The sequence below is a fragment of the Hippopotamus amphibius genome, chromosome 1 (genome assembly GCF_030028045.1).
Source record: "Hippopotamus amphibius kiboko isolate mHipAmp2 chromosome 1, mHipAmp2.hap2, whole genome shotgun sequence".
NCBI classification, from domain to species: Eukaryota; Metazoa; Chordata; class Mammalia; order Artiodactyla; family Hippopotamidae; genus Hippopotamus; species Hippopotamus amphibius.
The window spans coordinates 73,672,539-73,687,626 of NC_080186.1; the positions used below are offsets into that span (position 1 = coordinate 73,672,539).

Consider the following 15,088-nt stretch of genomic DNA (forward strand, 5'->3'; position numbering starts at 1 on the left):
CTAAACAAGTTCCCCACTTTAACTTGATTATGTCTCTACTTTCCTTTTCATTCAGAGTTCCTCCCCTCCCCACTTTCCCCTCCAGACATCGACTTGTAGCAATTGGATTAGTTGTCCTATAGAATGTCTTACATTCTGGATTTCTCTGTTTACTTCCTTGTTCTGTCATTTAACTTATAAATGGAAGTTAACTGGTGACTTAATTATATGGTCATTTAATTATAAATTGAAATTAGCTCAAAACTTTTTTTTTTTATAATGCTTGCATGCAACTGTTTAAATTCACTTGCAAATTACAGGCCCTGGGGATGTTCCATTTCACTGGTCCTTCTCAGATCTGCTTCCAGGTTTCTACCCAGAATATGCAATGTTCTCTTTCCTCAGAAGTGGATATTTATTGAAAATTTTTTTGAACCCTGGGTTTGTGGGGTACCTAGGTTGTCCCCATTCATTTCTCACTATTCCTGCCTCCCAACTTTGTTCATGTTCTTGTTCTACTGCTGTATGTGATTTATCATTTGTATTTACAATCTGAAGTTTATGGAAATGTCTTGCCTTCTAGTTTTATTTCAATGCCATAGATGATTTTCTCATTTTCCATCCTAATTGATTTGTTTATTTTTCAGGAGGAATTTTTGGGAGGTTAAAAACCAACCTTGCTGCCAAGATCACATCATTGCGAGTTCTTCAACTTTCTTTTTGTTAAAGAAAGAACATATTACAAAAACACCCCACCTCCCAACCCATTCCATTTCACTTCATCTCCTATATCCTTTCCAAAGGTAACCCCTATCCAGAAGTTGGTGTGTCCTGTTTCCATGCATGTTTTTGTACTTTTACTAGGTGTATATGCATCCATTAAATTTGTATACTATTGTTGTATGAGTTTACAGTATCTATATATATGTTTTCATATTATATGTATGATTTGCTACTTGTTTTCTTTACTCAAAGTTGTATTTCTTGAGATTTATCCATTTTGAAACATGAAGCTCTAAACTGTTCATTTTAACTGCTGTAGAGTATTCTATAGTTTGAAGAAAACATAATTTGTCAGTCCCCTGCCAAGAGAAAATCATTTTGTTTCATTGTAAAAAAAAAAAAAAAAATCATCTGGATACATGTTTACTTGTGCACATTTGCATGAGTTCCTCTAAGAGAAACACCTAGGAGTGGAAGTGCTGGGTCAAAGGGCATGTGCATCTTCTATGTCCACATCTATGAGAATTTCCCTCATGTGTATCCATACCAATGTTAGTGATGTTTTAACTTTTCACATTCTTATAGGTGGGAAATGGTATCTCATTGTTACTTTATTTTACATTTTCCTGATTGAAATGTGAGGTTGAGAATCTTTCCAAGTCTTATTGATACTCTGGTTTTCTTCCATGGTATCTGTCAATAAAATTGACAATTTCTTCTGAGTTATGTGTCAATTTCTTAATGGTTCATGAGGTTTTTAAAATATGTTCTAGGTAATAATGCTTTTTTTGGTATTTATTAAATACAATGGATAATCATGAAGTCTTCTGTGTACCTTCTCTCTCTCTTTCTCTCTATTTCTACCTCTGCTGCTACCTGTACCTCTATCTTTATCTCAATAATCCTTTCTCGCCCTACAGCTCAGACTTTGTCCATGGAAACATATTTGGAAACAAGAAGCATACTTAACTTTTTCTTTTTCCCTGATCTTCATCTCTAACCACCCCTCACCTCCGTGACCATCACTCAAATTTCTTAATAGAATATCCTTTCTTTCTGAAGCATTGACACTCATGCAAACAGATGTTAAGAGTAGAAGTGTTCTGCCTTTATGACAACTTGGTTGTCAGGATAATATTCTGTATATTAATGCCAAATGGGGACCTCCCTGGGTGGCACAGTGGTTAAGAATCAGCCTGCCAATGCAGGGAACACGGATTCCAGCCCTGGTCTGTGAAGATCCCACATGCCACAGAGCAACTAAGCCTGTGTGCCACAACTACTGAGCCCACATGCTGCAACTACTGAAGCCCGCATGCCTAGAACCCATGCTCCACAACAAGAGAAGCCACCACAATGAGAAGCCTTGCACCACAATGAAAAGTGGCCCCCGCTCACAGCAACTAGAGAAAGCCCACATGCAACAACAAAGACCCATTGCAGCCAATAAATAAATAAATAAATTTATTTTAAAAAATGTCAAATGGTGTTTTTTATTTTTCCTCCTTGTCCCTTATGCCTTTCCTATTCCATGTCTTTATCAGGATTTTGCAATTCTGGTGAGTGCAGTAAACAAAATGTTAGGTGTGCGATAAATTCTAATATGGATGATAGGAAAAAGAAATTATAATTATTTTATAAACATAGACCATGCATTGATGTGAGAATTTGATATTATTGCAAATTGAAACAGTTGAGATGATAATGTCAATTTATTGAAATGGGTAGATGTCATAATGAGTTTAGAAAAAAAAGTTTCTAGGACATACCACATCATATCACATCGTCTCCATGCACAAAACTGATGATAATGCATAAGTGCCTCTGGAAGATTCTATAAGTTTGTGAGCAGCAATGTTGTTTTAAATATTGATATCTAGTTAAAATACACAGATCAGAGATTTTCTTTGTTTTGTTTTTCTTTTCTGTCTTTCTCTTTGGCTCTTCTCTTTAGTATAGACTAGAGAAATAAAGGTCCATGTAAATGCTTACAGTTAATTATTTGGATTACAATTTAAACTTTCCCACTATTTTTCATTTTATTTTTAAACATAGGCATCTGTTTGGTTTCATGAATAAAGTCCCCAATTTTGTTTTCTTCTTACTGAAGTTCTTGAAGAAGTAATATTTTAACATTTGAGAATAATAGACCAGAGAGCATAACAGTCAAGTGTAACTGTATTTCCTAATCTAGGACAATTTTCTTTTTACAGGCAAATGCATTAGACAAAGAAGAGTAAAGAGCTTTAATTACAATAATAACTGTGGAGGAAACAACTGTCTTGGGATAACATATCCAGTTCAAGTTTGTATGCAACATAATTTTTTAATCTAAAGCAGAATTATAATCTAAAAACAATATTTAGATTCTTAACGATAAGTCAGATTTGGACAGAAAAATATTAGCATGTAATGTTTATGATTGTCAAAAACGTGGGTGATTTTATTTGAAAAATGACCAACATTCTTCAGAGTTCCAGGCCTCCCAGTTATTTTAATAGAATTATCTTGGAGGAAGCCTCATAAACTCTCTTGTGTTCATCAGTTTATACTTGCACCATGAGGGAATTTGCTTGGGAAGTTGATAGACTCTTATTTGGCTCAAAAAGTGAGTGCCCCTAGATTAGGGTTTTCCTCACTGCACTATGCATAAGGCTAATAATTTTATTTGAAAGAAATTCATTATTATTACTTTTCATTCTGTTTAGCTTATATCACACTCAAAAGAAATTATCTTAGTGGCTTTGTGCTTCATCCGTCCCAAAGTTTTTTTATTTTAATGATAAATGTAATATTTATACTAACTTCAGGTTGTACATTTTAGTACAAATTCTCAGTCTCTGATTTACTAAACAATTGAAACCATCCTCATGAATGTTCAGTATATGAAGGGGCAGGCGAACTTCACGTTCCATAACTTTTTCCAAAAGCTTTTATTTCCAAGTAAATTTGATCTACTTTTATTTGCTATTAATTTAGCACCATGAGCTTAATAGCATTTATTTGACTAGCTAGTTCATAAACTTTTGTATTAAGACCTGTATACACTAGGCAAAAATTTACTTGTGACTCAAGTTTTGAATTTTCTTCCTTACATTAACAAAATTTAGAATTTCTGTTTTTATCTTCAAATATTCTAATAATTTCTCTCTTAAAAGAACAAACAAGCCTGGATTAAAGAGATGATTAAAATTCATAACAGATGTCATTTTGTCTCACCATACTACTCAGAACTATAAAAAGTTGCACTTCACACATATCAATTATCCCTGTGAAAATCCTACGGACTCTCAATGAGGAAGAATAGTGCCTCCTCCAGTATCCCTGAAGGATTATAATCTGTGACATTGCAGTAGACTCAAGGACATACAGCAGTGCCAGGAACAAACTCCTGTGTCAGCCAATAGGCAGGAGGCTGCAGATTGGGGAGGGCCCAGGTTCTGGAAGGTTCTGGGAGCTAGAAGTTATTGAGAAGAAAATAAGATGATCTCTGTTTCCTCCCAACCCATTCAAGACTGCTCAATATGTCCACAAACAGAAAAGAAATTGAAGTCAATATTTATTTAGTTCCTCCTACATGCTAATGTTAACCTAGACCCATATTGCAAAGTTTTAGTGCTTGCCAGCTGTGTGATTTGGGACAAGGGTGTCTCAGTGCTGCAGTTTTCTTATCTTATAAAATAAAGACAATAACATGCATTTTTCAGAGTTTGCTACCATAATTCAATACATTTGTTTCTTATATAGTGCTTAGGATAGTTTTTGGCCCAAAGTAAGCATTTCTTAAATATTTGCTTTTATTATCGTATTATCATTGTTGCTGTCATTAATATAAGGAGTGGCACACCACTATAACATGTTGCAGCAGAACTTTAGCAAAGATTCTGTTGACTTAGCTTCTCTGATCATTTTTTAAATCTTCATCACAATTATGTGCAAGGCCTTAACAACTCAGGTATTTCTCTGGAACAACGCCAGAGGGTTTTACTGTTTTTCCCTGCAGGATAAGTCCTCCTATTAAACCTAATCATGACGCATTAGGAGCCAGAGGTTTTTAAACAGTGCTTTTCAGATGCCCAGGCACTTCAAAGGGGAACTTGATTTGTGGTCATCTTGAAGTGCCAAAATGGGTATGCTTTCCTCCTAAAATGACTTATATCTTCTACCTGGAGGCAGGGTTACTAACGACCTTGACAACTTTAGCCCAGCTGACTGCTCCTGGAATACTCCAGCAGTTCCATACTGGGAAGAGGAGGTAGGTGTTGTCAGATGACTGCTCAGGAATGTGACCTAAAGGGGACCTTAATCGGGACAGAGAGACTGGTCATGTGGCTCTCTTTGGCAGGTTGTTTCACACAGTGACTGCAACTCTTGATGTCTATGAGCCATACCTAGTCACCTTCAACAACTTCTCTTCCCGTAAACAGGGGAGGGAGTGCTGGAAAATAAACAGGTGAGAGGAAACAAGTAGGAGTCACAGTCACTTCTGGCACATCAGCCAATACGACACTATGTGCTAGCCCTGGAGCTGAGTTTTAGTAACCCTTAGATATTTTTGGCTGCTTTGTTTAGAAACTTGAACCTCAAAGCCATAATCCTAGTGAGGTTGGATGGTGTAGCTGAGGGAGTTCAGGATTTGAAGGGATCAAATCTCAGCCCCATTACTTAGTAGTTTTGTAGCCTTGGTCGTATAACCTATCTGTGTGTTATCACCCCAATTTGTAAAATGGTGATTATAATAGCAACCTCAATAGATTAATGTAAAGATGAAATAAAAAAGCATAAGGTACCGGGAAAATACTAGGTGCTTAGTATATATTGGTTTCTTTTTCATTATGTTTTAAGCTAATTGCACCCAATCCTTCCATCCACAGGATTGTGTTGGGGCTTTGAAAACATTCACATATTCACATTGAGGTCAATTCACTCCATCCACACTAACCATCCATGTTACTCAAACACAGCAGACATTCTCCTGCCTTAGGACAACGGGTCTGGCTGTTCCCCCTCCCTGAATGTTTCTTCTCCCAGGTATGCACATAGGCTGACTCTTTTATCTTCCTCAGCTCTGCTCAAATGTCTTCTCATTGTGGCTTACCTCGACCACCTCATTTAAAATTGCCACCTATACATTTTTCTTCACTGCACCCTCGTGACTGTATTACTGATTCTCACTATCAGGATCCTTTCCTTTTTAAAATACATTTATCATTTCTAGCACTCTGTAAAATTTAGTTTTTATTATGTTTATTGTTTAGTCTCTGCCTTCTCCCATTGGAACACATACCCCATAAAGGTGAGAATCTTTATTTAAATCACTGATGTATCCTAACACCTGTTTCCGGGTGTATAGTTAGAGCACAATAAATATTTTTGAATGAAGGCACACAAGCAATTCAGACTCATCAAACTACAGAACTTATTCAGGGATGGGCTGGACCCAGAATTACTATGCTTTTTTTTACCTCCACATTCCAAAAGCCTGGAGTGTAGGAAGTATGAAATGTATAATGGAATGGATGAAACAGTTCAAGTACAATACAACTTCCCAAGAGGTCTGGGAATTATTCATGCTTAGGCAAAATCCATTATGAGTATTCTCTTCTTTCTGAACCTGACAACCAAACATACTGGCTTAGGATTTTTTTCTGTATGTGATATGTCATGCATCCAAAGGTCAAGAAAATGTGGAGAATATTAACTATACCTCCAAAACTGTGATGTAATCATGGTGAATATTTATGCTCACTGGGTGATTTTTTTTAAATTAATTTATTTATTTATGGCTGCTTTGGGTCTTCTTTGCTACATGCAGACTTTCTCTAGTTGCGGTGAGCGGGGGCTACTCTTTGTTGCGGTGCGCAGGCTTCTTATTGTGGTGGCTTTTCTTGTTGTGGAGCATGGGCTCTAGGCATGAGGGCTTCAGTAGTTGTGGCACATGGGCTCAGTAGTTGTGGCGCATGGGCTTAGTTGCTCCACGGCATGTGGGATCTTCCTAGACTAGGGATTGAACCCATGTTCCTTGCACTGGCAGACAGATTCTTAACCACTGTGCCACCAGGGAAGTCCTCACTGGGTCATTTAAAGTTTGAATGTTGACATTTTAATTAACATTAGAATAATGTTCATCATTTTGTAATAAAAAGCAACACAATGAAATTTAGTTGCACCTCATCAGTGGATAGTTCTATATTGTTAACCATGTCATTTTGAGCTTGGTTGAGCAGGACATTGGCATGTGTTCTCATAGAGTGGATCTATTTACCTCATCCAAGGGAAGAGACACAATTGATTAAGCCCCTTCTCAGAATCTATTCTTTGTTCTTAGAACTTTCTGCTCTACATAGTATTAAGAAGGCACCACCTAATAAAACCTTAAGAAAGTGTAGTACCCTCTTAAGATGCAAGAGGTGCCAACATGCGCAGAGAATTTCTATAGCGTCAAATCCAAAATGAAGAATAACTATAGTTGAGTTATTTGGAGGAATGCAAACCATGAGACATAAGATGAAGAGGAATGCATTCTATAAATACAAGAAAAGAAAGTTTACAGAAATCATAGTAAATTTTTGTCAAGAGAGCTATAATTCAGATGTGTTCTATTATCACCTGACCTTTCTCTCCCTCTATTTTTAGCAGTTAAAATGATGGTCATACCCCTAAGATCTCTCTATAATGGATAGTTTACGACAGGGTCTCCAACCTCCGGCCCATGGACCAGCAGCAGTCTGTGGTCTGTTAGGAACCGGGCCACACAGCAGGAGGTGAGCCGTGTGCGCGTGAGCAAGCTTCATCTGCTGTTCCCCATCGCTCACATTACCGCCTGAACTATCCCCCTACTGTGGAAAAACTGTCTTCTGCGAAACTGGTCCCTGGTAACAAAAAGATTGGGGACCGGGCTTCGTAGGTGGTGCAGTGGTTAAGAATGTGCCTGCCAATGCAGGGGACACAGGTTCAATCCCTGCTCCAGGAAGATCCCGCATGCCACAAAGCAACTAAGCCCGTGTGCCACAACTATTAAGCCCATGTGCCGCAGCTACTGAAGCCCACGTGACTAGAGCCCATGCTCCACAACAAGAGAAGCCATGGCAATGAGGAGCCTATGCACAACAACAAAGAGTAGCAGCTGCTGGCCGCAACTAGAGAAAGCCCGTGGGCAGCAATGAAGACCCAACACAGCCAATCAATTAATCAATCAATTTATTTAAAAAAAAACAAAAACAAAAAGGTTGGGCCCTGTTGTTTTAGGACCTATGAATCTGATTTTACACAAATGCCATACTCAGTCAACTGTGCTTAAAGTGTCACCATGGAAAAGTTTTATGTGATGCTAGTATCTGATCTTGCCTCATAACAATGCATTGATCAATTAAGTATGCCTCTGTGTTGTCTCTGGACATTGACTCATTTAAGGATTTCACAAGCTGAACTGAAGAAAGACACCCTAGGGAAGCACTGAAACCGCTTATATTCTATCTCATCACTAACACAGTCATCTGATCACACAGGGTAAAAGAAATATACAATAAGAATTCTGTGAAACAATGTGAGGACAGAGGATTAAATCAAGCATTACAGTAAACAATTTATGCCCTCAAAAATATGTTTTAACATGTGCAACAGCCTTAAGTGCTCAAAACTAAAATGTTGTACTTTAAAGTTAGGGCTCCCACGTGGCAGATAAAACCACCAACTTAGTTATGATTTATTCTAACCTCTTTACATAAGACTGCAACTGGGAACATGAACAAGCAATAAGAAAGTTGACCCAGACTGTAACACTATAGATTGTTCAGCTGAAAACCTTACACAAAAGCATCCAGAGGTCAAGAAGGAGAAATTAAAATGTAAGACCATAAACCCAGTAGTATATTGTTAAAGCATGGATAGCAAAGATGGGTGACCCTATGTAGAGGTTCTATATCAATCAAAAGAGATGAAAATCTATCTGCTTCCAAGACTCTGATGACATGAGTATCACAGAATGAGAAATGTATTAAATAGTTAGTGCTAGCTTTTGAGGACAAACAAGCCAACCCCAGTGATTTTTTTAGAACTTTTATTGAGATATAAATGACATACAATAAACTGCATATATTTAAAGCATACAATTTGATATTTTTTTTTCTTATTAGTAATATATGTATGGCAATCTCAATCTCCCAATTCATTCCCCCCCAATCCCCCCCACTTTCCCCCCTTGGTGTCCATATGTTTGTTCTCTATATCTGTATCTCTATTTCTGCCTTGCAAACCAGTTGATCTGTATCATCTTTCTATATTCCACATATATGCGTTAATATACAATATTTGTTTTTCTCTTTCTGACTCAGTTCATTCTGTATGACAGACTCTAGGTCCATTCATATCTCTACAAATGTCCCAATTTCATTCCTTTTTATGGCTGAGTAATATTCCATTGTATATATGTGCCACATCTTCTTTATCCATTCATCTGTTGATGGACATTTAGGTAGCTTCCATGACCTGGCTATTGTAAATAGTGCTGCATTGGGATGCGTGTGTCTTTCTGACTTATGGTTTTCTCTGTGTGTATGCCCAGTAGTGGGATTCCTGGGTGGAATGGTAATTCGAGTTTTAGTTTTTCAAGGAACCTCCATACTGTTCTCCCTAGTGGCTGTGTATCAATGTATCAATGTTGGTAGGAATGTATCAATTTACATTCCCACCAACAATGCAAGAGGGTTTCCTTTTCTCCACACCCTCTCCAGCATTTATTGTTTGTAGATTTTCTGATGATTCCCATTCTAACTGGTGTGAGGTGATACCTCATTGTAGTTTTGATTTGCATTTCTCTAATAATTAGTGATGTTGAGCAGCTTTTCATGTGCCTCTTGGCCGTCTGTATGTCTTCTTTGGAGAAATGCCTATTTAGGTCTTCTGCCCATTTTTTGATTGGGTTGTTTGTTTTTTTGATATTGAGCTGCATGAACTGTTTATATATTTTGGAGATTAGTCCTTTGTCTATTGATTCATTGGGAAATATTTTCTCCCATTCTGAGGGTTGTCTTTTCATCTTGTTTATAGTTTCCTTTGCAGTGCAGAAGATTTGAAGTTTCATTAGGTCCCACTCATTTATTTTTGTTTATATTTCCATTACTCTTGGGGGTGGATCAAAAAAGATTTTGCTGTTATTTATGTCAAAGAGTGTTCCTCCTATGTCTTCCTCTAGAAGTTTTATAGTGTCTGGCCTTACATTTAGGTCTTTAATCCATTTTGAATTTATTTTTGTGTATGGTGTTAGGGAGTGTTCTAATTTCATTCTTTTACATGTAGCTGTCCATTTTTCCCAGCACCACTTATTGAAGAGGCTGTCTTTTCTCCATTGTATATCCTTGCCTCCTTTGTCATAGATTAGTTCATCATAGTTTTTCTCTGGGCTTTCTTCCTGTTCCATTGATCCATATTTCTGTTTTTGTGCCAGTACCATATTGTCTTGATTATTGTAGTTTTGTAGTATAGTCTGAAGTGAGAGAGTCTGATTCCGCCAGCTCCGTTTTTTCTTTAATTAATTAATTAATTAATTATATTTATTGGCTACATTGGGTCTTCGTTGCTGCACACGGGCTTTCTCTAGTTGCTGTGAGTGGGGGCTACTCTTCATTGTGGTGCACAGACTCCTCATTGTAGTGGCTTCTCTTGTTGTGGAGCATGGGCTCTAGGCGTGTGGGCTTCAATAGTTGCAGCACCTGGGCTCAATAGTTGTGGCTCATGGGCTTAGTTGCTCCATGGCATGTGGAATCATCCCAGAGCAGGGCTTGAACCCATGTCCCCTGCATTGGCAGGTGGATTCTTTACCACTGTGCCACCTAGGAAGTCCCTGTCAGCTCTGTTTTTTCCCCTCAAGATTGCTTTGGCTATTCAGGGTCTTTTGTGTCTCCATACAAATTTTAGGATTTTTTTGTTCTAGTTCTGTGAAAAATGCCATTGGTAATTTGATAGGGATTGCACCGAATCTGTAGATTGCTTTGGGTAGTATAGTCATTTTCACAATGTTGATTCTTCCAATCCAAGAACATGGTATATGTCTCCACCTGTTTGTGTTGTCTTTGATTTCTTTCATTAGTGTCTTATAGTTTTCTGAGTACAGTTCTTTTACCTCCTTAGTTAGGTTTATTCCTAGGTATTTTATTCTTTTTGTTGCAATGGTGAATGGGATTGTTTCCTTCATTTCTCTTTCTGATCTTTCATTGTTAGTGTATAGAAATGCAAGAGATTTCTGCGTGTTAATTTTGTATCCTGCAAATTACCAAACTCATTGATTAGTTCAAATAGTTTTCTGGTGGCACTTTTAGGATTTCTATGTACAGTATCATGTCATCTGCAAACAGTGAGAGTTTTACTTCTTTTCCAATTTGGAGTCCTCTTATTTCTTTTTCTTCTCTGATTGCTGTGGCAAGGACTTCCAAAACTATGTTGAATAGTAGTGGCGAGAGTGGACATCCTTGTCTTATTCCTGATCTTAGAAGGAATGCTTGCAGTTTTTCACCATTGAGAATGATGTGTGCTGTGGCTTTGTTGTATATGGCCCTTATTATGTTGAGGTAGGTTCCCTCTTTGCCCACCTTCTGGAGAGTTCTTATCATAAATGGGTGTTGAATTTCGTCAAAAGCTTTTTATGCATCTACTGAGATGATCATGTGGTTTTTATCCTTCAGTTTGTTCGTATGGTGTATCACATTTATTGATTTGCATGTATTAAAGAATCCTTGCATTCCAGGGATAAACCCCACTTGATCATGGTGTATGATCCTTTTAATGTGTTGCTGGATTCCAACCCCAGTAATTTTACAAAAGATATAAATGGGTTCAGAAAAAGCTCTGAATCCACAATTAGTTAATACCAAAGAATATACCAAAAAAACAGAATATGCCATCTTTGTCATTAAGTTATATAGGTCTTATTAAGTTCATCTAACAATTTGGGCATCACGTGGTGTGATACTGAGTAACTTATGCGTGAATTTTTATTCTATTTTGTCATTGTCTTTGTTTGGAATAATATTAATTATGATGTCATTTTTTATTTAAATCAGAGGATTACTGTTTCCAGGCATCTATTCTTCTGCCTAGACTCAGGTCATTTGTACAAACAGGCTACAAAATGGAGTCCCCAGGGTCTACTCCTGTTCAGTTACCATGATTTCTCCCCTGCAATTAACCACAGAGAGGTGAATACACAGCACTGAGAAAGAAACCAACAAAGGGCCCACCATCAGGTGATTTTAGACATTGAATATTGGCACAGCAACTAAATTCAATAACCTAGATCCAAATTACCAGTCACCTATTCAAATGCATAGCTCTGGTTACACAGTGAAAACTCACAAACTATAAGGCCACAGTCGGGGTTGCTGCAGCCAATTTAGTCAACAACTCACAGACAGTCACAGTGAAGAGTCATCTAGTAGTCAATTCTTGCCCAAAGCCTTAGAGATCATTAATGACTGACCCAGACAAAAACCAAACTTTCCTCCCATATATACAGTACCCTCTCCAGACAATCTTTAATCATGAGAATAGTGTATCTCTGAAAGAGATTTTTTGTACATATTTTTATATGTTTACATATGAATATATAATATGATTTATTTTAAAATATTTGTATATATTTTGTCTGAGTTCTATGGCATATTTAAATAACCCCACATAATGAACCCCGGTTGAAATTTCAAGGATCTTGGTTCACTTTGAAACAGTAAGTTATTTATAAATCTTAAAAGTACTGGGCTGTACTAACATTCTTTTGTTTGTTTATTTAAGAAGAGGGAGGACAAATAGCCCCAAACCTCAAGCTGTTAATGCTGAGGAACTGGGTGATATAAATCAAGGACACAGAAAATTCCAAACACCCACAACTTCAAACAGTAGCAAATTTTGTATGCTAGAGTGGCTGAAAAGCTTAAAAGTAAGTATAAGGCAAGAAAGAGGATAAATAAGAAAAAAAAGCTGAGGAGATAAATTTTTCCTATAAAACTCTGCTAAATTACCCTCTTTTTTATGACAGATCTTGGCTTATTTAGATAAGCCAGGATGGCTAAATTATTCTTTCAAAAAGCTGTTTATGTATTCAGATACTATACTCTACCCTCAAAAAAAAAGCAGTTTGCAGCACTTAGCACTCAGAAAATTAACGACTGAGCAATCCCCTTCAGAGTGCTGCTCACTGAACTTGTTAAGGGATCAAACCTTGTGGTACAAAGCAGCTGAATTACTAATGTTATCCATCTCACACTAGAAGTAAAATAGAATTCCCCTTTTATTGTTGTCATTTTTTAGTGTTTATTCTATGTTACAAAATATTAGGCCTTAAAGTCCCCATCTGATTGCCAGTAGTAGAGACCTCCTGCCAAGTGTATTATACTGTCAAATAGTCGAACAACAAACTTTTATTATGCTAAGTCACTGGAATTTGGAGTAGTTTGCTATACTGTTACTTATGCTGACTTATGCACAAAGGAACATTTCTTTTTTTTTCAAATTGATAGTTTTTTCCATGGGGCAGACATTATATACAATTTTTTACCAATATGCTATTCTCCCTTGCCACTGTACACCTAGAAGATGTGATTATTGGCTTTCTTGAAATTGAGGAAATCTGACCAATAAATTGTGAGTAAAAGTTATGTGGGGCTGAAGTGGTAGAAATCTCATCTGCAATAACCAAAGCTCTCCTTTCCCATGCTGAATGATGAGAGGGCTTGTGTTCTAGATGGTACAACCACAACATAGCAGAGCCCCTATTAGCTTGGATTCCTGAGTAACTGTGGGATTGAGCCCCAAACCAGGAATGCATATATAATTTGAACAGGAAATAAGTTTTTACTGGGGCAAGCCACTGAGATTTTAAGTTTGTTAGTTCAGCACAACCTACCCTATTCTCACTAATATATGACATGCTGGCAATATGTATATGAGGGATATATATGTGTATATATATATACACATACACATGTACATATATGTCTATATCTATATATACATGTATATCTATACATACATGTGTATGTGTATACATACATGTGTATGTGTATACACACACATGCATGGCTGTATGTATATACATACATACATATGCATATAAAAATTTACATATATGTGTATATACACATATAAGAGGTGTATTAGAATATGTGTATGTATATGTGTACGTAGGCACACATACATGCATACAATTACTAAATTGTAGCTTGAGCAACTCTGATGATATAGCAGAGCTTTATTTTAGAGAAAGAGTTATTAATTATGCCTTTAAAAGAAACTGATGTTTAGCAATTAAGTACTTTTTTTATAACACCATGCCAAAAAGTAAACCATATATTCAATGACCTCTGATGGAGGTTCTACAAGGTGCTAATCGCAACACTTGTCCTCTCTGCATTCTACACAGTATGAAAAATAAACACAGGAAATAGGTGGAATTATGGATCTCAAAATATTAGCTTTTTCAAATTTTACAATTTGTATGGAAACACAAAAGACCCTGAATAGCCAAAGCAACCTTGAGAAAGAAAAACGGAGCTGGAGGAATCAGGCTCCCTGACTTCAAACTATACTACAAGTCCACAGTAATCAAGACAGTATGGTACTGCCACAGACACAGAAATACAGACCAATGGAACAGAATAGAGACACCAGAGATAAACCCATGCACATATGGGCACCTTATCTTTGACAAAGGAAGCAAGAATATACAATGGAGAAAAGACAGCCTCTTCAATAAGTGGTGCTGGGAAAACTGGACAGCTACATGTAAAAGAATGAAATTAGAATACTTCATAACACCATACACAAAAATAAACTCAAAATGAATTAAAGAGCTAAATGTATGGCCAGACATCATAAAACTCTTAGAGGAAAACCTAGGCAGAACAATCTATGACACAAATCACAGCAAGATCCTTTTTGACCCACCTCCTACAATAATGGAAAAAAAAAAGTAAACAAATGGGACCTAAGCGCTTTTGCAAAGGGAAATCATAAACAAGACGAAAAGATAATCCTCAGAATGGGAGAAAATATTTGCAAATGAAATAACTGACAAAGAATTAATCTCCAAAATATACAAGCAGCTCATGCAGCTCAATATCAAAAAAACCAAACAATCCAATCAAAAAATGGGCAGAAGATCTAAACAGACATTTCTCCAAAGAAGACATACAGACGGCCAAGAGGCACATGAAAAGCTGCTCAACATCACTAATTATTAGAGAAATTCAAATCAAAACCACAGTGAGGTATCACCTTACACTGGTCAGAATGGCCATCATCAAAAATTCTAAAAACAATAAATGCTGAAGAGGGTGTGGAGAAAAGGGAACCCTTCTACACTGTTGGTGGGAATGTAAACTGATACATCCACTAT

At 36.9% G+C, this 15,088-nt stretch overlaps 1 protein-coding gene across 1 annotated transcript in view; it reads left to right on the forward strand.

Moving 5' to 3' along the window:
• The window catches only part of PTGER3 (prostaglandin E receptor 3), a 192,690-nt gene extending 190,548 nt beyond the window's left edge, over positions 1-2,142 (forward strand). The window contains exon 3 of the mRNA XM_057716305.1: positions 627-2,142. Within this exon, the coding sequence (XP_057572288.1) occupies positions 627-647 (21 nt within the window). The 3' untranslated portion in view covers positions 648-2,142. The remainder of the gene's footprint in view (positions 1-626) is intronic.
• The last annotated feature ends 12,946 nt before the right edge of the window (positions 2,143-15,088 follow it).